The sequence below is a fragment of the Molothrus aeneus genome, chromosome 7 (genome assembly GCF_037042795.1).
Source record: "Molothrus aeneus isolate 106 chromosome 7, BPBGC_Maene_1.0, whole genome shotgun sequence".
Lineage (NCBI taxonomy): Eukaryota > Metazoa > Chordata > Aves > Passeriformes > Icteridae > Molothrus > Molothrus aeneus.
In genome coordinates this window covers 28,498,031-28,520,680 of record NC_089652.1, presented here as the reverse complement: position 1 = coordinate 28,520,680, position 22,650 = coordinate 28,498,031, and the positions used below count along the sequence as shown (strand labels likewise).

Here is a 22,650-nt window from a genome sequence, read left to right as displayed (position 1 = left end):
GAGCACTGTTAGCAGGAGATGTTCTGCCATCTATTGATACTCAGGCAGTGAGAGGTAACAGAAGGAGGAATGCCTGATTCATGAACAGAGGGGAATGAATGGGACTGCAAGGTTTAAAAGAAGCACTGTAATACAGAAAAATCCATCATTGCTCATGACAAGATTTATTGTGATGGAGAAAGACATCAATTTCCTTCCTTGTCTCTCATGATGTTTCTGTGCCACATAATGTTCATCTGGCTGCTGAGATAACTATAGGCAGATCTTGACTCTTAAATTTTCTGAATTCTGTTGATGACATCAGGGAGCAGGTTTGCAGACCTCCTCAGCACATGCAAATTGATAAGAAGGTAGCTGGAGCCATTCTTCAAAAATACAAAGTTCAAAAGAAAAAGAAGATTTTCTGAAAAACCCACAACAAAATTTCATAAACTGTATATTTGGAATTGGTGGTGGGTGCCAATGTTTTTATCTTTTGGATGTCTGTACCGTGGTCTTGCATGAGCAAACTTTGGATGGGTAAATTGTTATTGCTTCACTCCTCTAGAATTACCAAATCCACGGAATTTTTTCATTGCAAGCAACAGGGAGCTGCTAATCTGAATTTCAAATGCTGCTGTGAAACAACCGAGCTGAGAAATGTATGTGTTTTGAATTTTAAGAAAACTTTGGGTCATTTAAAGGGTTATTTAATTTATGTTGTTTTTTCCCTTCAGCTGCTCCCCCTCAGATTACTCAGTTCCCAGAAGACAGAAAAGTCCGTGCAGGTGAATCAGTGGAATTGTTTGCCAAGGTGGTGGGAACAGCACCCATAACTTGCACCTGGATGAAATTCCGTAAGCAGGTAAATTGTGTTTTGGTCTCTTTTAATAACCATTGAAAAAGCAGAGCTGGAAAGTAACACCAATGACTATCTCCCATTTTTCCATCTCCCTTCCTGAGGAACTAGCAAAGTCCATCTTGTTCCTGCAGATGTTCTCTTCACCTCTACTGAAAACATTTCACTGATGAAGATTTCACAACCTCCATTGGCAAATTATTGCAGTGTTTATATTGCCATAGGGTTAGAATTTTTTTCCTAATGCCAAACCTAAATCTTTCTTGCTACAGTTTAGACCCTTTGCTGCCTGTCCCCTCCTGTAACAAATGATAGTTTCTTTGTGAAAAGTCTTAGACCATGAATTAAAGGATAAGTGATGGGAAAGATACAGGTATCTGAAAAGTATGTGTCACAGAGGACATTTCTCCCCTTTGAAAATTTCTTTGTTGATGCTGAGTCTAAAGTTAAGTCAAAGGGGCAAAATACAATATAAAAAACTTGAGTGAATTGTATTGCAACACAAATGTCACCATACAGGGCACAACAAAAATCCATGCCATCAATGCCCTCACTCCTAGGTTTAAAGTTCTTTCTACTTGAATTAATATCTTTAAACTGTATCAAATGCCCATAAGGGTAGTGTCCAAAGAGAGTTGCTTTAACAAAGCTATTTAAAATCACTTTAAATCAAATAACCCAATATGCAAGTTCAGACTGGAAGATAAAGTGTCACGCTAGGACAGAGCAAATATAAATATCTACTGTAGCTGCTGTTCTGTTTATTTCATTCTGAACTTGTCATGCACTCTATAGAACACAAATAAAAACATCTCCTCCTAGAAGGAAGTTTAGACTCTAAATCCAGACATGTCAGCATTTAATTGAAAGAATTCAAAACAGTTTGTTAGTGCAAAGGGTATTCCAGAGTCCATCCTTGCTAACTCCAAATGACCTCTTACTTTAGGGGAAAGGGTGGGTTTTTTCCTGAGCTCTTATATTTCCTTAAATTTCTTTAGCTTCAAGACTGAAGTTAACCACTGCTTTCCACAAAAAATAGGTCTCAGAAGTTTCAGTGACATTCAGTGTTTGATTTTGCTAAGCTCCGTCTTAACATTTAGGTAAAATGTGCCCCTCAAAAATGAGTTTCTGGTTTGTGCAGAATTCTGAGTTCATTGTTGAATACAACAATCCTATTTACCTAGATTTTAAGGCCTTTTTAATATGCAAGGTCTATGTGATAACAGGGACTAGCAGCTCCTTATGCCCGTATCAGATCTGTAACCTATGATTCAAGATACTTTCTCCTTTGTAAAATGCTATTTTTACCATCTTTATACTTTCTTCTTTAGTTATCCACTGTGAGACAAAGTGAAGTATTGCAAAATCATAAATTAAAATGACAATTTTTTTTAAGTTATTCATTCGGGTGAATGAGGTATAAAAGAAAAAAAAAACTTCAGGAAGGATACCAAACACTGTAGGACAACAAGTGAGGGCAGCAGTCTCTCATTTATTAATTTAAAAGGGGAGGCACTTACTGTGTCATGTGCTGCACCATAATTTTACTTTATTCTTTAACTTACACTTCACCACATATTGTTTAACACTTGGATTTCTTCCTTTTCTATAACTCTGGTTGATTTCAACTCTGTTCCATTCCCAGTCCTAAAAGTGAAAACCAACCAAGTGTTTTGACAGTTTACTGGGAGTTATATGTAGTTGTTATTTGAGCTGACCCAGCAATTGGTGAGCTGTGATTCCAGCCCTGCTGCTTTTTGATGCAGCTTCCTCTCCGTGTTTCTTCCTCACATCCCCTCAGGTGCAGGAGAGCCACAGTGGCCTCTCTCAGTGGTCTCTCTATCTTTTTTGGGTATTCCAAAAGAGTATCTGTTGCTTGTAGAAAGGGAATGTCATGGATCTGTGACCAATACTGTTGTATGCCATGGCAGTACAGTGGAGGGATTCTGGAACTGTGCTGAGCTAAAGAGGAGAAAGTCTTGGAAAGCCTCTTCATCAGCTGAGTCCATCACTGAACACTGCCAGCTGTTGAAGCTTCTCAACTACAACCAGTGAATTTCTTCCCCAAAGATCCAACCCATATTCCCCACAACCACTGCAAACCACTGAGCATCCTTTCAGGGCTGTCTCTACACCCTTTCAAGGATTTCTCTGCATCCTTTCAGAGTTTTCCCTGTATCCTTTCTGGGCTTTCTCTGAATAATGCAGATCTAGTTCTACTATCACCCCCTGACTAATTTTAATGAAGCATAAAGGAACAGTTTAGAATCTCAGAAGTATGTTGGCAAGGTGGAACAATTTTCACTAGAGTTTAACCCTACATAATCTCATTTGCTAACATTCTATTTGTAGGAAAAACTTTCTAAAGTTACTTTTGGGCAGATAGCAGTGCATGTGTTTTGCCTCAGTTGAGGAAAGAGCAGGGAAAGTCCTGTTCTTAAACTTTTGATTTCTTCTTCTCTCAATATATGGGACAAGATAAGGCAAACTAAATAGCGTTCATTTTTAATTAAATTCTGAGAATGGCTCGGAAGAGTCGCTTATCTAAGAAGGAAGTGGTGGGAGGAAGAAGGGCATTGACATTATGTTGTCTGTTTCATAAGAACACAGTGTACAGCTCTGTAATGCAGGGTAGCATTATGAGGTTTTTAAAGAACTGTCATGTCTCAAGCTAATGCTGATTAAAATCTAAGTCACCTTGGCCATTTATGCTATGGTAGCTCTGTTTCAATTAAAAACTAGTTTATAATATGCCTATGGTATTCAGCAGAGATTTGGATTTTTGCTTCTTCAGAAAATTAAAATGCTATGGGAAAGCTCAGTATGCTCTTTGAATGTCTCTCTGTACAGCTGGAGTGTTGTATCTCCATTTTATATAACATTGTCCTCAACTGTTCAAACCCAAAAAACTGCTACCCTGGTTTGTGTGGAAGTACAGAATGAAGCTGGTTAAAACAAGAGGGCAGCAGTCCCAGCTGTGGATGGTCTGCTCGTTGGGCCTCTGAGGGGGGTGGCAAATGAACTAAGGCTAAACCCTCGTTCCACTGTGGTTTCTTTAAGATATGTGAGACCAAACTTTGCTCTTCTGACTGTTGCACAGTTTGCACTTTCAGCCTGTCAAAGAGAAGTTAAAAAGTGACACACCTGTTCCTTAGTGGGGTTCCAGCAACACCAGTGCTCCCTGTGGCCATTGCAGGACTGGAGCCCTTAAAATGTTCCACTGCATTTCTAGATGATTTGTGTGGATTACACAGTTTATCAGTCGTGCATATTCACTTCTGTAATAGAGTTATCTGCAAACAGCACTCATATGATAACATTGTATTGTGCTTTGAGCTCTTTCACATACAAAAAAGTCACATAATTTTTCTTTTAATTTGGCAGATTCAAGAAAATGAATATATTAAAATTGAGAATGATGAAAACAGCAGCAAGCTAACAATATCATCAACAAAGCAGGAACACTGTGGATGTTACACTCTAGTTGTAGAGAACAAACTTGGCAGCAGACAAGCACAAGTCAACCTTACAGTTGTTGGTAAGTCCAAATTAATATTTTATTTATATACTTATTCTTCAGACATCAGTCTACATTTGCATTTTATACAATTATATGCAACAGGTTAAATAAAATAATCAGTTAAATTAAGAAGACTGAAATAAGAACTAGTATTTCAAAAAATATAAAGTGACATTGTAATAAGGACTATAAGTTAAGATCTGTAAGGCTATACTGTGTTTATTTGGAAAAATTCCTAATTCCATGGTGATGAATGTATAAAATAGATAAAATAGCTCATGTTTAAAAAGAAATTTCCCCACAAGATAAAAACAGCTCATGTCTCCATTTTAAATTCCTACCATGGTCTATTGTTTCACAGGAGCAGAAAGTAGTGAATAAAGACAGTCTGTTTTAAATCTTTTGGAACCCTTCATCTGTGGGCTTTTACACAGGTATCTTAAAGCTTCAAACAGCCTTGTCAGGTGACACTCCCAGGCTGTCTGGTTTGTTGCAGCAGACTCTGGACAGCTGCACAGAAATGCAGACTGGCAGACAGTTGCAGTTTATTTGCAGATAAAACTGCAGCCTAGTGAGGATCAGCCAAAATCTAGATCTGTGACATCTGGCTCTGAAAGGGCTAATAGAACCCACCTTGGTGTGGATGCTTCAGGGAAATCCAGGGAATTTCTGCAAGCCAAGATATGATTTGGCTAAAACATCAGTCTGTGGGATGGGTCTGCTTCTGGGCTCTGTTACCTGCAGAGGGGTTATCACATAAGGTGGTGCACTGACAGCCCAGCCACAAGGGTGTGAACAAGGCAAGAAATGTGGGTCTAAGGGCAAAGATGAATGTCTGACTCCAGTGAAACCAATGGCAAAATACCTTTAACCCAAGTGGGACTGGAGATTCATTCCAGCAATCCAGTTAATACCATAGGAGGTTTAATGAGTACAATCACATTTTCAGGTGCAATATCCACTGAAGCAGACTGAATGTGACTCAGTTGCATGTTGCTCTACATATTGTCATTAGAGGCTTCCTGATTATTTAAATTAATTCCTTTAATCCAGTCTGAGGCTTTAATTGCAGTTAAAAGATAACTGGATGAATGAGTATAAATATCAAGTGGATTCCAGCAACATGACAGAGAATTCAAGAACAGAAGAAAACAGAATCAGTATTTTCCCCTTGATGCATAGATAAATTGCACTACCCCTCCCAACAGTTGTACAGGGTTGTGCAGGTCATAAGTACAGCTAGGTTAAAAACAAACACTTGTCCTTGAAAAAACATATACATTGCTCTGGATATAGGTTTTGGCTGCAAAATCCCAACACAGCTGATTAGCAGCTGGAAGAATGGCAGGAGATTAATTGCTCTTTATATTTCCCTCCTTTTCACTCTTTCCTAGGCAACTGCTGCAGGCAGATAATTGTAGCAGGTTATTGGGCAAGATGGATTTTTTTAGGTGCACAAGGCTGACAATTCCTATTATCTTGTTACTGTGTGAGCCTTGACTCATTATTATATAAGTCACTGGTTTATATCCTTTGGAATTAATTGGTTTGAAAGTCTTTGAATTCTATAACCTTATAAAGCTACATCTCAGCCTCCTGCTCTGCTCTTCCCTAAGAAATGTGCCAGAGAACCGTGGGATTCCCAGAGATGCTTTTGGGAGAGATGGGTGAAGAATCCTTACAATGTGCAGGAGTTTGCCATGTGTTTTGGCTGATGACAAGCTCTCTGTTTCCAACTAAAAAGAATAAATTCTGTCTTGTACAATTGCCAAGCTCCTCAGTGAGACATCTCGCTGATGTCAGCACTGCTGAAGGCGTGACAAGGCCTCCTAGCTTGCTGCACATGCATTTTAAGGCCAGATTCTTCCATCTGGGCACTCAAAAATGTGGGAAAAGGGAGCAAAAATGTCTTCCTTATATGAAGAGGGTTAGATTCTCACTATGAGATAAAATTCTTCACACTGTTTGCACCTTTAAAGGTGTCAAATGTTCACTGAAGTTGGAAGGTACTTTTCTCTCAAGCCTGTCAGTCAAAATAGGGAAGCTGTGTTTCTCTGAATATGCAAAACCTGGCACTTCTGAGCCTACCAAAGCTCATCCTTAATCCTAAATTCCTGCCTGTCCATTGTCTCTGCACCATCCCAACTACCGGGAAGAAACTTGCTCTCCCTGCCCTGACCCCACTTTCATAACAAGCATTGGTGGAGAAAGTCCTGGTTCTAGAGATCAGCTCTGTTTGCCTCAGCCCTTTATAAAAAGTCTCTAAATTCTTTGTGACCTGCCTCCCTGTAAGTTTTCTGAGAAAAGGCACATCGATGTGTGTGTGTTGTGTGCTCAAAGCACTGCTGCCTGACCACACTGCACAACAGAGCCTTGAATGTGTTGAAACTACAAATGCAGAACATTTGCTTTCTGGAGGAGCGTGTCTGAGCAGACCCAGAGCTGCATTTCTCCAAGGGCTAACAGGCTTGGCTCTTCTGAATTTTAGCAAATCAAAGACATTTGTTAAAATATAAAATGAAATTAATATGGAAATAAAGGTAAAGGAAATATTTTATTATTATTACTTCTTTAATATTAATAATTATTACCTCTTTTAATTTATTATTACCTCTTACAACCATGTAGGTTTCAAAGGCTTCATGCTGATGGGCAAGTTTCTTATGCGAAAGACTCCAATAAACATTTCTCAAATTAAATTTGGACTGTAACACATGTTAAGGAGCAGGTTGCCCAGCAAAGTTGTACAGTCTCCATCCCTGGAGGTATTCAAGTTCAGAATGGATAAGCATCTGAACAATCTGGTCTGACCTTATAGCTGATCCTGCTTTGAACAGAAGGTCTAAAGACCTTCCTGAGGATATTTAAGACCATCCTGCATCTTGGTTTTATACTTGCAGTTGTCAAAGACTTTTCTTCACAAAAAAATAACATTATTGACTTAAACTCCAATCAGAGGACAAATGATTGAGCTTATCTGCCAGGATTCAAATCAGAAATGATCCTGCTATGATTTAAACTCTTGAGTCTTAGATTGCAAACTCTATCTAAGTACAATTTGTAGAAATTATTTTTAATAATGACATTTAGGGAAATAAAGATGCTTTGCATTCCTTTGAATTTAGCTCCCAAAGTCTTAAATTTAGCTGTCAGACTCAGGCCTCAACTACAGTCTTAATTAAACTGTGCAAGAGTTCTGACACCTAAAGCATTTAAATCATTTATGATTTGATGCTGTTTGGGTCATGGGAAAGGATGCTCTTGAAAGAAGCCCAGCTTCATCCTATGGGGTTTTATTTCCTTTAATGAAATAAAAATGAAAAAAATGTCCATTACATTCAGCCTTCAGTGTGAGCTGTGTGCAGTCCACATAGCAAATGCACTGACACATAAACAATTTAGAGGAGACTTTTGAAATAATGGTGTGGTGCTGAGCACGGAGCCTTCAGCCACAAGGACTGAGCCTTGTGATTCATTGTGTAACTTTGTACAAGCACTAGTAATACTGGGAGACCTGCAAGTCTGTGAGACATACAAGTTAAGCAGTATCTTCTTTGAAAGGGTTGACTGGTCCCAAAATGTCCATGTTGAGCTCTTCTCTATTGTTATGATCAGCTCTCTTAAATAAGCAATTTCCTTAGCTGACTGATCTCTCTAGGGAGATTTTGTAACATGTTTCTGCTCCAAAATCAAAACAGCCTGATGTGAGATTGAGCTAATGATTTATAGCAGACAGTGTGTCAGATGGAAGTGGACGTGTGTTGCCAAAGCTGTTAAATGAGCCAATGATGAGCTTAGTGTAAAACATGACTGATTTAGGCAAGGTAGAGCCCTCAGTTTACAGTGACAGCAAGGAATATGCATTCCTTTCCTGCCATTTATTGGATATATTTGATATATTTATCAAAATTATGATTCTGAACATTTTAGCTGTGTGATAGCCCTAGGTCTGTAACCATCTATGAGAAAGAAACTTGGTTTTCCTACTGGCTAAAGCTGGGTACTATGACTGTCCAAAGAATAACACAGAATTCAACAAGGATATCTGGCACTAGAGAAATAATCTGTTCTGCAACTATGCCACAAACTTGCCACATGCTTTTGGGCTTATTGTTTCACATTTCCTTGTCTGCTATTCAGGAGCTTTTTGATGATCAGTGTGTAGTGAATACTTTGTTTATCAGTGCTGTCTTTTAGGTTTTTTTAAGACAGAACTAGAAACACACATACTACCTAACTGGGGACTGATTTTGACCAATCTATTTTGTCTTTTATAGATCCTTTGGGATTTTTACTGTTCCTGATGTCGTATTTTGTGTGCATATACATACATCTATATATGTATTGTACATACACACACACACACACATATATATAAGTATCATGGTGATTAGTAAGCTCTATGGTAGATATATGCAAAAGAATAAGAGCAATGACATTAGACCCTGAGAGGCCTGAAGTTAAAAGTTATGGTGGTTCTATTACTCAGCATTGGTGCATGTACTGTGATTTGCAGCCCTCTCTGCTGTTGGAAAGTGATAAACCAAGTACTCAAGGACACACATATACAGAGGCATGCAAGTAGTATATCATGAATTCACTAATACCTGCTCCTCTACTCCATTCCATACTTGACTTGGGATGGGGAAGTTACTTTCTGTGAGGAAGGTGTTACTTCTATGCCTTTAGCAGAATCTGTGTGAGCCCAGTCTTTCCAAGTACAAATGAGAAAATACAAGGTTACTTGAGAACAAGGTCTGATTATCACTAACTCCAACAGTCACTGAATGTAATGGTAGGATTATTAATTGCTGCTATGAAGGGCTTGGTTCTGCTTCCACAAGTCACATATATGCAAGCTTAGAATTTGTTTTCTCCCTCAAAACTCTGTTACAAGGAAACATGGTAGCAAAACCAGCAGTGCACAGTGACCCTTTCAACACGGTGACTGCATTGTGGGAGATCCTGAGAAATCTGCCTCAGTGCTCACCACTCATACAGAGAGGACCCAGTGGTCAATGTTCTGTGCTCCCTCTCTGGAAAAGTTAAGTGCAGACATCTGGGAAGCAGACAGTGAAGCGAGACATCCATAGACATTTTGACACTGAATACTGCAGCTCAGAAGTGCAAATATGAATGATTCTAAAGTTCTTTTTCTGAAAAGAATCAGATTATATATTGCAGTATCCATGTGATTCCCTGTTTACAGTCAGGTCAAGAATGCAATGAATTTCTTAAGAATATGTGGGTGGACTCGCTCTGTAACCTTCAACCTTTCAAATTCCTCTGGATTGCTGGAGTATTTTTGTCATTGGTTTTATGGTTAAAGGGCAACTACACTGGTGGTTAAGGAAGAGATGTCTTATATTGCTGCTGTTGTAGTTCAAGAGCATAGTAACCTCCACTGTCAGCTTCCCACTAACGCATAGTGGCTCTCCAGCTGTACCAAAACTAAATTTTCAGAGAAAGACAAAAATGTGTGGAGGAAAACCAGCTTACTCTGCTCTATGCATCAGTGCTGGCACACTAATCCAGGTTTATCCCTTGAATGGCCATGTAGTTTCAATGTAATTTCTGCTGGGAGACATTTCAGTAGAACTCCATGCATAGCTGCTTTTTCCTGATGCTTACCTTCAGCTTGTTTTTGAGGAAGAAAATAAATATCTTGACAATTGCAACAAAATTCCTATATTTTACCTAGTTACTCAAAAATGATTAATCACAACTCCTCCATGCAAACATGGGGTTCCAAGACCCAAACTCACTCCAGTGGAGACTAATCCACTGAAAGTCCTACTAGGGAGACTCCTAAAATTTATTGTGCCTTTCAGTGGGCAGGTTTGAGCTCTAATTCAATCAGTTATCAAAGCAGATACCTAACGTGCAGCACATGAGTAATCTGAACAGCTTGTTGATTCAGGCTCAGGAGCAGATGGTTTAGAAAAAGGCTCCTGAGAATGCATTATATATTTGTTTGTTCCATTAGGCCTGTGGCAGGAGGAGATGTTCTTGTGCTGAGGGCATTTGCGTGGGAGTGGTGAGCTCTGGTTTCGTTCCCAGCTCCATTCTCCTGTGTGTCCTTGGGCAAGGTCATTTTACACTTCCATGCCTCAGTTACCCCAAGAGCACAAAGCGATGCTCTGGGCCACCACTATTTGTTTGCTACTTTATCCACAGGTCTCAAAATGGCAGTTTTAAAATAACTTCATTTTCTGTCAGAGTTGTCAGGAGGAGCAATCTGGTGAGAGTATTCTGCAGTGTATTTTACAGGGGAGGTGTAAATTTCAAAGTCTGGACTAACAAATCTTTACCATGGGGTTCTTGCCTCTGCTGCTTTTTAGGAGAAAACTCAGGTTCATTTCAGTGTCTCTTGAGCTGTTTTGCAGGAAAATGCAGGCATTTTTAAATTTAACTTTATCGTAAACCTGTGGTACACTAATGTACAGGGTGTACATTAGTTACAGGAGTTAAGGGGTAATATCTCTACTTGTAGCACTCCTCTCCCTTGGAAAAAGAGCTGCAGGGCATAGTTTTCCAAGCACAGCAGCGAGGTCTGCCATGACCCTGAGCCCTGTCAGCAATAGTGCCGAGTTCAGTTATGACCTTTTATGGTTTCGCTTTTCTCCTGCTGATGGATTTCAAATGAAAGCTTTGCCAGTGCTGTCGGCATGGACAGTGTTCAACTGGCTGTTGCAGCATATTAAATACCTTGCCTGGCTAAACAGCTTGTGGAATGGAATTAAATTGTTTCTTTCTGTCTGTTCTTTATCTGGCAGACAAATATCACAATAGCTAATAATAGTATTATACAGTAATATGATAACTGGATTTAGAAAGAAAACAAACCAATTTTGAGAACAGATAAAGAAAACTACTTCAGAGACATTGTTTCAGTGATGTCTCTGTTCATAAAAGAAAGGAAAAAAGAACTTTTCAGAGGCTGTGGTTATACTGCTCTCAGTTTTCAGAGGCTTTCTGCTGGAGCAATATTTCTGCTCAAGAGCCAGGGCCGTGTGAGCTCTTAATGCACAGCAAACTCCATTGCCTCGCCTTGGCTCAGCCTGACCCTCACAGCAAGTAGCGGAACAATTTCCATTTCCCTGCACTCCGTTAGATAAGGAGATTGCTGCCTTTTTTGGTCTCTTGGAATGGTTCTTGTGTTCTGAGGGCTCTGTAAACTGAGCCATGTGGAGAAGGCAGTGAGGTCTCAATAGCACAGTCTCATGTCACGTGGGTGTCCTGCATAAGCTGTGGGTTTGCCTCCACTGCAGAGAGAGAAAAAGTCCCTTTGCTTATACAAAGGAATTTTCACAGAAACACAGAATATTCTGAGTTGGAAGGAGGATCCACAAGGATCATCGAGTCCAACCCTTAAGTGAATGGCCTGTACAGGGATTGAACCCACAACTGTGGTGTTATTAGCAACATGCTCTAACCAATGCACCACTGGAAAAAAAGGCAATGACATCAAGTCACATTTGTCTGATAAACAGCAATGATTTAAAGGCCAAGCCTGCTTATGTTTTATGCTTCTCAGAGTGCACAAATACAAATTAATTAGAGTTTACTTCAGGCTGTATATCAAAACCTGTTTACCAAAATATTTCTGAGAACTTATCTGAGGAAGGAGTGCAGCTGAATTCAGTTTGAGAGTAAATAACAAGTGTGTGTTTCAGTGCTGGTATGGTCTTGAAAGTGGCTTAAACATTTCATGTGGGGCCAACTCATCCCATTATCATTTGCCCTAAGGAATACATGCTACAAAGAATAAACTGGAATCTGACCTTATTGCTTTTGGGGTAGTGGTAATTTACACCTCCATTTGTTGAGAAGCAGGGGGTTTTAATATGTGCCTGGTTTGCTGGAGCACAAATGGCTAAAAAGCTCTTTTACATCACCTCCAGTCTCCTCTTACTCCTCTCTGCTTGGCTTATGTCTCACAGCACACAGGAGTCACTCCTGCTACTTCCTCTGTGATGCTGGTGTCAGCAACTCAATGCAGCCTCTGTGCTGCTGTGCAAACAGTCCCTGAGCCAGGTTTGAGGCCAAATTAGCTGCTCCTTTGCCTGCCATAAGGCCTTGGAAGCCAGTTTTCAGCAGCCCTACTTGTATTCCTAGAGAGATTTATGTGAAAAGGCATTGGAGTTTGTAGCATTCTGACCAGGTTCATGGATACAGCCAATCTGACCATGATCATCTAGAATATCAAAAGTCTTGATTTAGTGGTTATGTAAGTGCTGTAAGTTAGCCAAGGCTGGAGTACTCCTATTCTCACATGGTTAAGGTACCTTATGGTGGCTTTATTTTGTTGCTTGTAACAGTGAAATTGAAGTTAGAGCTCAGTATTTTAAATTAGTTCCTTCTCCTGTAGAAATGTGCACAAGTGCACTTTTGGATGCCCTGCCTTTGTTCTAGTTTACATATTGGATTGTAGCTATGCATTGTTGCAGAAGAAGAAGAACAAACTTGTGGTCTATTAAAGCCAATGTAAAGCCTTCATAACATAAGCCTAAGTATGAAACATGATTGTGCATGTCAAAAACTGCTCATGACATGCAGCAGAATATTGGACACATGCAGCTCAGAGACATGAGTGGTATAGTAAACACTAAAACAGAAAGACAAAATAGAGAACTGTGCTTGTCTTCCCCACTCCTTCTCAGCTCATGGGATGTTTTTATTGGAAGCAGTTAATTGTGCTGATAGAGATTTCATATTCCAGAAGGGAATGTAGTTTGGCAAAATATTCTAGCTTTCAATCCAGACAGATGAATACAGGGTAACCTTTAAAATCCCCATAGAATAAAGTATTGAGAAAGAAAACAGACACATGGAGAGACCATCTGCAGGTTCTCTGAATGTGCAGAGCTGTAGAATACCATCCAGTCTGATATCAAGTCATTTTTAAGCATGTTAAAATGGTACATATACATCTGTCATATTAAAAAAGAGCAAAGATTAGGCTTTCATTCCTGTTTAGGATCTCCCATAGCAGCTACTACTGTATTTATACACTGAACAGATCTGCAAGCAGCAGCACAAGATAGACTTCAAACAGAAACGTGCATCTTTATGGCTCAGTAGAATCCAGCCAAGGTTGCAGGTTTTCATCTCTGCCTATTGAGAAAAATGCCTTAGGAGTATAGAAATGTTCCCAAGGCTGGCTGACTAGTCCAAAAGCCATGTGGCATTTCCTTTGCCACTGCTATCCCCTTGGCCATGAATGCTTTCTCTGCAGTGCTCACATACCGAAGCCTTGCTTCTGTAAACCATGCAGGCCAGAGGGACTCCAGTTGTCTAGGTGAGTCATGGAAAGAGAGCTTACTGAGGGAACTGGGGCCTAGGAAACTGATAAATCATGCCCAGAGTTTCATTTGGAAACAGAAGTGTGTTGAAAGTCAGCAATGAGAGAGTATATTTTCATGTCCTGCACAGGAAGCAAGCTACTGCTGAAACATACTGCTGAAACTGCTCTGCAAATGCTGAAACATTGAACACTTTCTCCATATCAATTCAGTGCACAGCAGTAAAGCAACCTAACTTTATTTTTAAAGCAACACATACGTCCAGGTTTGGCTGTGTGCATAGCAGATGTCAGAGAATTCTGCACTGTTTTGAAAAACTTCAGCAGATGCCACTGTAAGGTGATGGACTACTGCCTTGGCTTTTTCTTCAAAGTATTTTCCTCCTGCTATCTGCAACTGCTCTGTTCTGTTTGGATTTAGGATAAATAGGCTGTTACTTACTCCAGCTCTATCTGCATTTTGAAATGATGCAGTGATGGTTACATAGGAGGAAAACAAGACACAGGGCTGAATATTCCACTCCTGTAAAGATTTTGAGAAGGACAGAGAATCATTCCCAGCAAGGTCTGCATGGCTAACAAGTTGTAGTGAAAAGAAGATGCTGCTGCCACTGTCTGACTAAAATCATCCAATCCATGTGTGCCATGCCAGCAGCTCTCAGATGGCTGCTATGGGTATGGTACAAACATGCTGATACTGCAAATGGTGTGGGCGCTGAATCCTCACTTCTTGCAGCTCCAGGGAGGCTGGGACAGGACCAGTACAGGGAAGAGGGGTGCTGCTATTTGGGCACCAGGAGATCAAGACTCAGTTCTCATCTTTGCTACAATCTCTCTTTCTAAGCTTAGACAAATCATGTAAGTCCTCTGTGATTCAGTTCATTATATATCTACTCTATAAACTCATGCTTGCTAATAGCCCCTTCCATTCTGTCAGAAAATGAGGGGAGTAAAATGTGACCACGAAGCAGGACAATAAGCTGTTCCAGAGGTTAAGGACATCTGGTTTCTGACAAGTGTTTAACAAAACATGTGCTGTATAATGATGACTCCTAGTGGAATGGTGTTTAAAGTGTTGCCAAAATGAACAAAGATAATCTTGATTCTGGCAGTCACTTTTTCTTCCACCTGGGGGTTCTCATACTGAATGCAGTGGCATACTCAGTGTCCACCTCCCTTCCTCCCTCTCAGTCTTTTCCCTCATACTTGAAAATTTCTATTTATATATCTTCTAATATGTTTAAGTTGTGGAGGGAGATGGATTTTTCATCACAACTGAACTAAATTTTTCTTTCACGGAAGTCACTAGGCAATGAAATTTGCACTCTTCCAAATAGTGAACTGATACTTAACTATTTTGATCAGATTAGACTGTCCTAATTTAACTCTCTATGAGTTAAACCACAGGAGTCAGAGGAGAGGTTCCTCTGTCCAAGAACCAAAGGCATGTTTTGACAAATTGTGGCTATTTCTGTCAGCTCAGTAATTTTCCTAGGAATGATAATTTGAGTATGAAGGGACATGGTCTGTCACAGTGAGGCTTTGATCAAAGTCTACAACAGCTTCCTCCAGCATTTGGATGTTTTTATTGCTGAGAAAGTGGCAGTATTTTTTGGCTGCTTTGTCAGCTCTGCCTTTCCTACAGAGCAAATGATAATATCCGTTAGCACCTTGAACAAGCAAATTGGGACAGGATTTTATCAGTCCATGTTCAGTGTAACCACTGTTTGTAGTATCTCTCACTTTCCATCTTTTTTGTTTTCCTCTTCTCTCATTTATCCCATCCTTTGATTTCTCTTTCAACCTTTGGCCACTAGTTCATCCACATCAACATCATCATTATTTTGTAGGTTTTGCTAGATTATTTCTGAGAGGATTATTTCCAGAGAAGCTATCTGTTTCCTTAAAAGTCTTTTGAAGTGCTTAAATTCCACAGTTATTTTCTAGCAAGTTATTTTAAAAGCCATCATTTTTCTGTCTTAGAAGAACATTAATTGCAATAATTAATCATTCGACTAAATCTTGAAAAAGTCATTTAACTGCAAGGCTGTTGTATTTTCTCAGGTATTTGCATAGTTGGCAGCACATGTGCACACCAGTTTCTGGTGATACTGGTTCCACTCATCTAAATAAGGACTTCAGTAGCAATCCTCTAACTGAGGAAATACAGAAATTTCTATCTCCCGCTCCTCAACAATTTCCATAATGCATATGAGATTTAAAAAATCTCACTACTTAAATTATATATTCTAAATTGAACTCCTTCTTCCCAAAAAGTGCGCTAGACTTCCAAAAACTGCACATAGATGAATTTGTTTACTAAATTTTTGGCAGATAAACTTGTCACCCTTCAAGGCCTTATTTCCATGCCAGCAAAATGGTTCCAGTATTTCTGCTACCCAGGTGTATTTGGATGAGTGGCACTTTCTGAGGCTGTGAAAGGTGAGCAGTGGCCCTGAAGTGTGGAAGCAGATGAAGGGAGCTGAAGGAAGCACATTGCAGTGATGGGACTGTTACAGGGGTGTTCCTCTAAGGAAGATCACCGAGGAGTGGTTTGCACCATTGTGGGAGATTGCAGGCATAGCTGGGACTGGTTTTAGTCTCCACAATTTCTGTAATGCTGGTGTGAAGCAGAGCAATGGAATGGAAAGAGAAGGGCCAGGAGCACCCTGCTGAAGTTCTGTGTGACCCTCACAGTGTGCGTTGTGTGCGTTTTTGCAGATAAACCGGACCCACCTGCCGGCACTCCTTGCGCGTCGGACATCCGGAGCTCCTCCCTCACGCTCTCCTGGTACGGCTCCTCCTACGACGGCGGCAGCGCCGTGCAGTCCTACACCGTGGAGATCTGGAACTCGGTGGACAACAAATGGACAGACCTCACCACCTGCCGCAGCACCTCCTTCAACGTGCAGGACCTGCAGCCCGACCGCGAGTACAAATTCCGCGTGCGAGCGGCCAACGTCTACGGCATCAGCGAGCCCAGCCAAGAGTCTGAGCTGGTAAAGGTTGGAGAGAAACAAGAAGGTAAGTTCTCAGAAGGAAAAAAACATCTCAATTCAACTGAACTCTTCCTTAAGAGTTCCTTAGCGAGGCCAGAGAGCTGCACACCCTCCTTCCCACTTGTCTCTGTGGCTGTAACTGTGCTCAGGTCCTTCAAAGACGTCTTTTGGGGGTCTGAGCACATCAGTTTTGCATACTTGCAGTGTGGAAACTTGGCTTCAGGGATCCTAAATCCCTGCCTTGTGAAAGCAAGCACTAATTCTCATTCTGGCTTGCTGGGTGAGTGCTGGCTGAAAGAATTCTGCAGTTCATTGCACAGGTAATGGGAAATTAAACCTTTCACAGATGTTACACATTCAGTCCATACCCAGCTGGAAAATGATGGTTGGTAGCTTACCTGAAATATGCCAATGGATTCATTATAGTTTATACTGGACACACCATGGAAAAACAAACCATAAACACTATCCCAAATTTGCTTTTGGAAATAATGAATGTGCTTGCTGCTAGCCAAGCACAGAATATACAGCAGAAAATAAATTCGCACCTTGCAGCTAGCTGTATTTCCCATGCTTTCAATCCCAGCATGATGGTGTACCTCAGGCCTGTGTCCCCTAGTACATACAGTCAGCCTGTGAATTCAAGGCTATCCTACTTAGTATGTTGGTTTTGCAGCATTATGGGTGCCAAAATATTTTTTAGGGTTTTTTGTTAGATTTGCATGTACTTTTAAATTTTTTTCCATATTTTTTACTTCTTAATTTTTGTTTAAGATCTTCTCAAAGGGCTAATAGAGTTTGATCATTGTAGAAATTATTCAGGAACTGGTACAAAACTTGAAACACACAAATGTCCGCATTATTTTTCAAAACCAGAAAGTGACTACATATTTTTGTGCACATCTCCATCTACCCACTGTGCAAGGATGACTTTGATAGTCACCTTACCAAAAAGCCCAGACCAGGAATAACAAATTTTACCATTTTTCCTGTCTTTGAGGAGTGCACTGTGTGTTGTATCTTTCCCTCTTCATTTATGTGTGCAGGGCATTGGAGTGTGAAGTGTTCCATATAACCCTTGTAAAGTTATCTTTTATTGCTAAAGGAAGACAAAATGAATGCAAAGTGATGCAGCATCACACAACTGTGTAAGCCTCTCAAACAAAAGTAAATCATATTTCTCTTCAAGTGATAAATTGGATGCATGCTGAGGAATTACTTCCCTCTATTTGCAAGATTTAAAACCAATCTAAATCAAGATGCACCTTCTCTTCAAAGAGGGGAAAATAACATTAGGAGTAGCAATAAAATTGAAAGGAAGCTAGATGGTACTGGCTCTTCATACTAAAATTCCCTGTATTTGAATGCCCTCTTTCCTAAGTTGCAGGACAAACACCTTCTGGGGCTGGAGGCCTGACTCTTCTCTATGTTTTTCCTAGTGCAACCACTACATACACTGGACCAAAGCAAACAAGTTATTTCTCCATTTTAGTCTGAGCATTTTCTTACATAGATTTAGTACAAAAGGCTAGAAAGTGTATGAGTCATTGCAATACACATTTATAAAAAAAGCAACAAAAAAGTTGTTTTGAGCAAAAAGAAAATATGTTCTTTTTGCAGGAGGAGGGAGGTTGTCTTTGTGTTCTCAGTTCTAGGGTTTATTGATTACAATTCTTGATATTGCAGATAGGGTGGAAAAAGAGCAAATCATTTAAAGTGTGATTTTTCAAGTGTGAGAATAGAACTGGTGCTTTAATTAAAGGCAGTGGAAAATGCATGCGTTCAGCACCTGTCAAAGTCAGGACTTTAAGCTGCCATCTTTGTGAACACTTAGCTGAGTAACTCGGGATTTTCTAGGCTGCCAGGAAGTCTGATTACTGATTTTCATACTGAGGTGGCCAGCACATATTAGCAATGTCAGTATGATCTTAGTGAAGAAAGGCATGGCTAAATTTTCACAGTGCATTTGAAGAAAACTAAAATAAGATTGTAAGTCTCAACAGATTAAAGCATGCATTGCCATGTTTGAGGAAAATTTGGTACTGTTGACTGACTTCCGAGAAAGGTTTCAGCACAGCTGCTCAGCACTTACCCAGATCAGATATGTACCACTTAGATAATTTAGGCTTCCACTGGTGGACCAAACTGTTCCTATTCTGTGGCTTCAATGCAGTGTGGCTGCAGAACCGGGCACTGACTCCTTGTCTAAGCAGTATTTGGCAGACATTACCTACTGGCAGCCTGGCTGGGAGCAACTCCCTTACACAGCCCTTAAAAGGGGAGGAAAATGTTATGTGCTCTGTGCAGGAGTGGTTTGTAGCTGAGGAAGGTCTGAGAAGAGCTACCCCGGGTGGGGAAGGCTCTCTTCTCCCTGCCCTTCTGGTAGATCTCTGCAAACCAATTCTTCTGTGCAGGAATATGCAAGGCTTGCAGCTCCAGACAAAAAAGTAGAGAAAGGCTTTAGCAACAGATTTATCCACTTGATTGGCTTTGCTGCCAGCACACAGATGCAGCATTTTGTGTAGGATGTGAAAGGGTGATGCCTCAGACCAGATATCTGCTCCCCCTTGCACCCTTTATTTCTGTTGTTTTCTACTTATTCTCTGCATCTAACTCTGTGCTCTGAAGCACCTAACAGCACCCAGAGTACAGCATAAATTTAATAACACAGATCTGCTGGCACAGGGGGGATAAATCCCTTGGTTAGGCTTGCACCCCATGATGGAAAAGTGCAGCTTCAGCAGCAACAGGAGAATTAACTACGTAACAAACAGCCTTTGCAGTTTCTTGAATCACTGGTCACAGCCACAGATCTTAGGAGCAAGCCCAAGTGGTGGGCTTGCTCAACATCCCAGCTATAGCCCCTTTCCCCTCTTACCCACGGGCAAAAAGCAGTGCTGCAGGCAATTCATGTACATGAAAATTAGAAATGAAAATCAGGACGCTCAGGCCAGCTTTTACTCTGACTTAGGTCACTGGGTTCATCTGTCTTTGAATCTGCCTGCAGAACTGAGGCTCCTTTTGAACCTCAGTGATTACAGAATTCAGCCATGCTCAGGGGAATGCTTGCTGTTCAGAGTTTCTCAATATCTTGGGTCTGAAAACTGTGTCTGGATGCTTTGCAGGGAATCTTTTCATGTACTTACTTGCCTAACTTTTGGCTTCACAATTCAAAAAAGGCACATCAAAGCCAAGAAAAAAACTGTCATGGAACAAGAAGTGTTATTGATTTTAATATTTTTAATTTGTTTTCTATTTCCCTGAGGCATTCTAAAGGTATTTCTTAGATTACTTTGAACTGATGCAGTATGCTGATGTTTCTAGTAGGCAGGTATAATTGACAAGTAATGTAAACCACAGGAATGTGATTTATTCAAAAATGGTGACTAGATAGTGACTGGATAGTCAATAGTGATGGAGAAGTGGTGAAGGGATTTTAATTATTAAGTTAATGCACAAACTCCCTGACTGCTTTTTGCTGTTTTGCCATAGGGTCTATCAGTTGTCCATGTCACTTTAAATATTCCATGTCACTTTGAATATCTTATATAAGTGAATATACTTTTATATAAGTATATATCTCACATAAAAAGTTATTCATGTCTTTTTCTTTTCATCACAGAACCTAAAGAGGATGAAGCAGAGCTATCTGACGATGGTAAGAAATGCATGTTTTAAATAGGACAAATACAAATCTGTGTTCTTCATTCACGTTTTCTGGAGGTTTGTAATCATGGTCCTTAATATTATTTGTAGAGGAGAAAGAAACAGAGGTGGAGTATCGGACGGTTACGATCAACACTGAACAGAAGGTGTCAGATGTCTACAACATCGAAGAAAGGCTGGGATCGTAAGTACTGGCCTGTGCTGTTGAAGACACAGTTTTCAAGGCTACCAGCCAGTTATGAAAATCACGTGCATTTATTCTTTGACTGTCTTGCACTTTCAGCATCCCAGTTGGGGCTCCTTTGTTGCAGTAAAAATAGTTTTCAATGTATTTTGGCTTCCACTCCATAAAGATCCTTTGCTCCTATTAGCTGATAATTTTAAATAGGCACTACATGTATTTCTGGCAAATGGAGCCCGCATATGAACAAAGCTAGAGGATTCATTAGTTTCTCAGTTTCCTGAAAGCTATCTGAAAAAAAAAGGTACACATTGTGTACTTGCATTTCCATTATATCCATTAGTGGTAATAAGATTATCCTGCCCACGGGCTGGAATCTCTGTTGACAGCGGCCATAATCCCAAGAGCATTAATACTATTGCTGAGAGAAGGTCAGTGATTAGCCTGGCTGTGTTTCTCAGGGCCCCAGCTCGTGCTGGTGTGAACTGCAGGCCATGGTAATCCTTCAGTGATCAGTGCTGAAGGCCAGGGGATCCTCTGTGCTGCCATGAACAAATCCTGAGAAGTGTAACACAGAGGTAGAATTGTACATTACAGCAAAGGGAAACAATAGTACTGAAGCCTTGGGCATTCAGATTCTGATTTCACCTAAATCCTGTACCTAAAATGTCCTACCTTCAGAGGTGTATAACCTATAGAAAACAGGAAGACCTGAATTAAAGCCTGGTAGGAGTCACAGTTTTTGAACTCTTCTATGTAAGACTTGTTAACATGAATGGCACAGTATCTCTAAACATGGTATTCACTCAAAAGTTCTTGCAGATCAGTATAGAATAATACTTGATACTAAGACATTTTAATTTCAGAATGGAGTGGTTGTGCCAGAATATTTAATAGATTGTTGTGCTGGAATATTTAGTAAATTGTTGCTATTTGTGGTGGTCCATATATTGCAAAAACATTTTATGGAAATAGTTATATATTTTCAGGGGAAAATTTGGACAAGTCTTCAGGCTTGTTGAAAAGAAGAATGGAAAAGTTTGGGCAGGAAAATTTTTCAAAGCATATTCTGCTAAGGAAAAAGAAAACATAAGGGAAGAAATCAGCATCATGAACTGCCTACATCATCCAAAACTTGTCCAATGTGTAGATGCCTTTGAAGAAAAAGCCAACATCGTTATGGTTTTGGAAATGTAAGTATAAAGCAGAGCACACTGACAAAGTTAATAATGTTGAAAATAGTTGTGTGTACAAAAGTAGCAACTTAAAGACACAGGACTGTTAAACCCTTCAGGATTTGCAGAGCCTGGCTGGTTTTCAGATCTTGCAAGTTTTTCCAATTATTTATCCAACTTGTTTAAACTGTGTAAGTGGTTCTGTATTAATCTTTTAAAAATCAGTCAAAATCTGCTGTAACAGTTGTTATTGTCTAGTTCTCTTGTTTCTTAAAGTACATGGGGTGGGGTTTTGCAGCTTTACTCTTATTGCCCACTTGGGAGAGGTGAGAACAAAGTTAGCTGCATTTTGGACTTTCATTTAAAACCTAAAATGTGTTTAAGGAGAACTTCTTTTACTTTAGGCAATTCTAGACATGTGTTGAACAGTCTTCACAAACAATAATGGCCAGCATGAGCAATATTTATATCATCCATAGTGCACCTGCTTAGTGTGAATCCCATACTTGTGGCAGTACCAACTGGAAAGAAAATTAAATCCTGATCTGTGCTGATGTTTTTCCCAAAAAGTTACTTTAGTTACAATTCTGCTGCCACAATGACTTCATGTGCTCTCTGATGCAAGGAGAAGCAGGTTTTTTTGCTGGCTGGAAGTTCTAAGATATAAATTGTTTGAGGCAAAAGAGACTATATGTCTATTTTGCTTCCTTGGCACTTGCTTAGATTATGTGCAAACTACTACTGCACTGGCATATTTCAGAGATGGGATTTTACAACCCTGGAACTTATGTGCAGGAAGGTGTTTTTATTTTTAAATTGAGCAGTTGAGCAAACTGCCGATGGTAAGGGAAGGGAACCCTACTTAGCTTGGAACCGAGAGCTGGCAGACCTAATGGAAAACAGGGAGATGTAGAAAGAGTCTGGAATAGCATATGGCTTTACATTCCATTAGTTCCCCCCTGACAGC

At 40.1% G+C, this 22,650-nt stretch overlaps 1 protein-coding gene across 1 annotated transcript in view; it reads left to right on the top strand.

Moving 5' to 3' along the window:
- The window catches only part of MYLK (myosin light chain kinase), a 138,350-nt gene that overhangs the window by 91,627 nt on the left and 24,073 nt on the right, over positions 1 to 22,650 (top strand). Inside the window, exons 19-24 of the mRNA XM_066553728.1 lie at positions 717 to 844; positions 4,223 to 4,376; positions 16,384 to 16,686; positions 20,284 to 20,319; positions 20,418 to 20,511; positions 21,498 to 21,701. Of these exons, the coding sequence (XP_066409825.1) occupies positions 717 to 844; positions 4,223 to 4,376; positions 16,384 to 16,686; positions 20,284 to 20,319; positions 20,418 to 20,511; positions 21,498 to 21,701 (919 nt within the window). The remainder of the gene's footprint in view (positions 1 to 716; positions 845 to 4,222; positions 4,377 to 16,383; positions 16,687 to 20,283; positions 20,320 to 20,417; positions 20,512 to 21,497; positions 21,702 to 22,650) is intronic.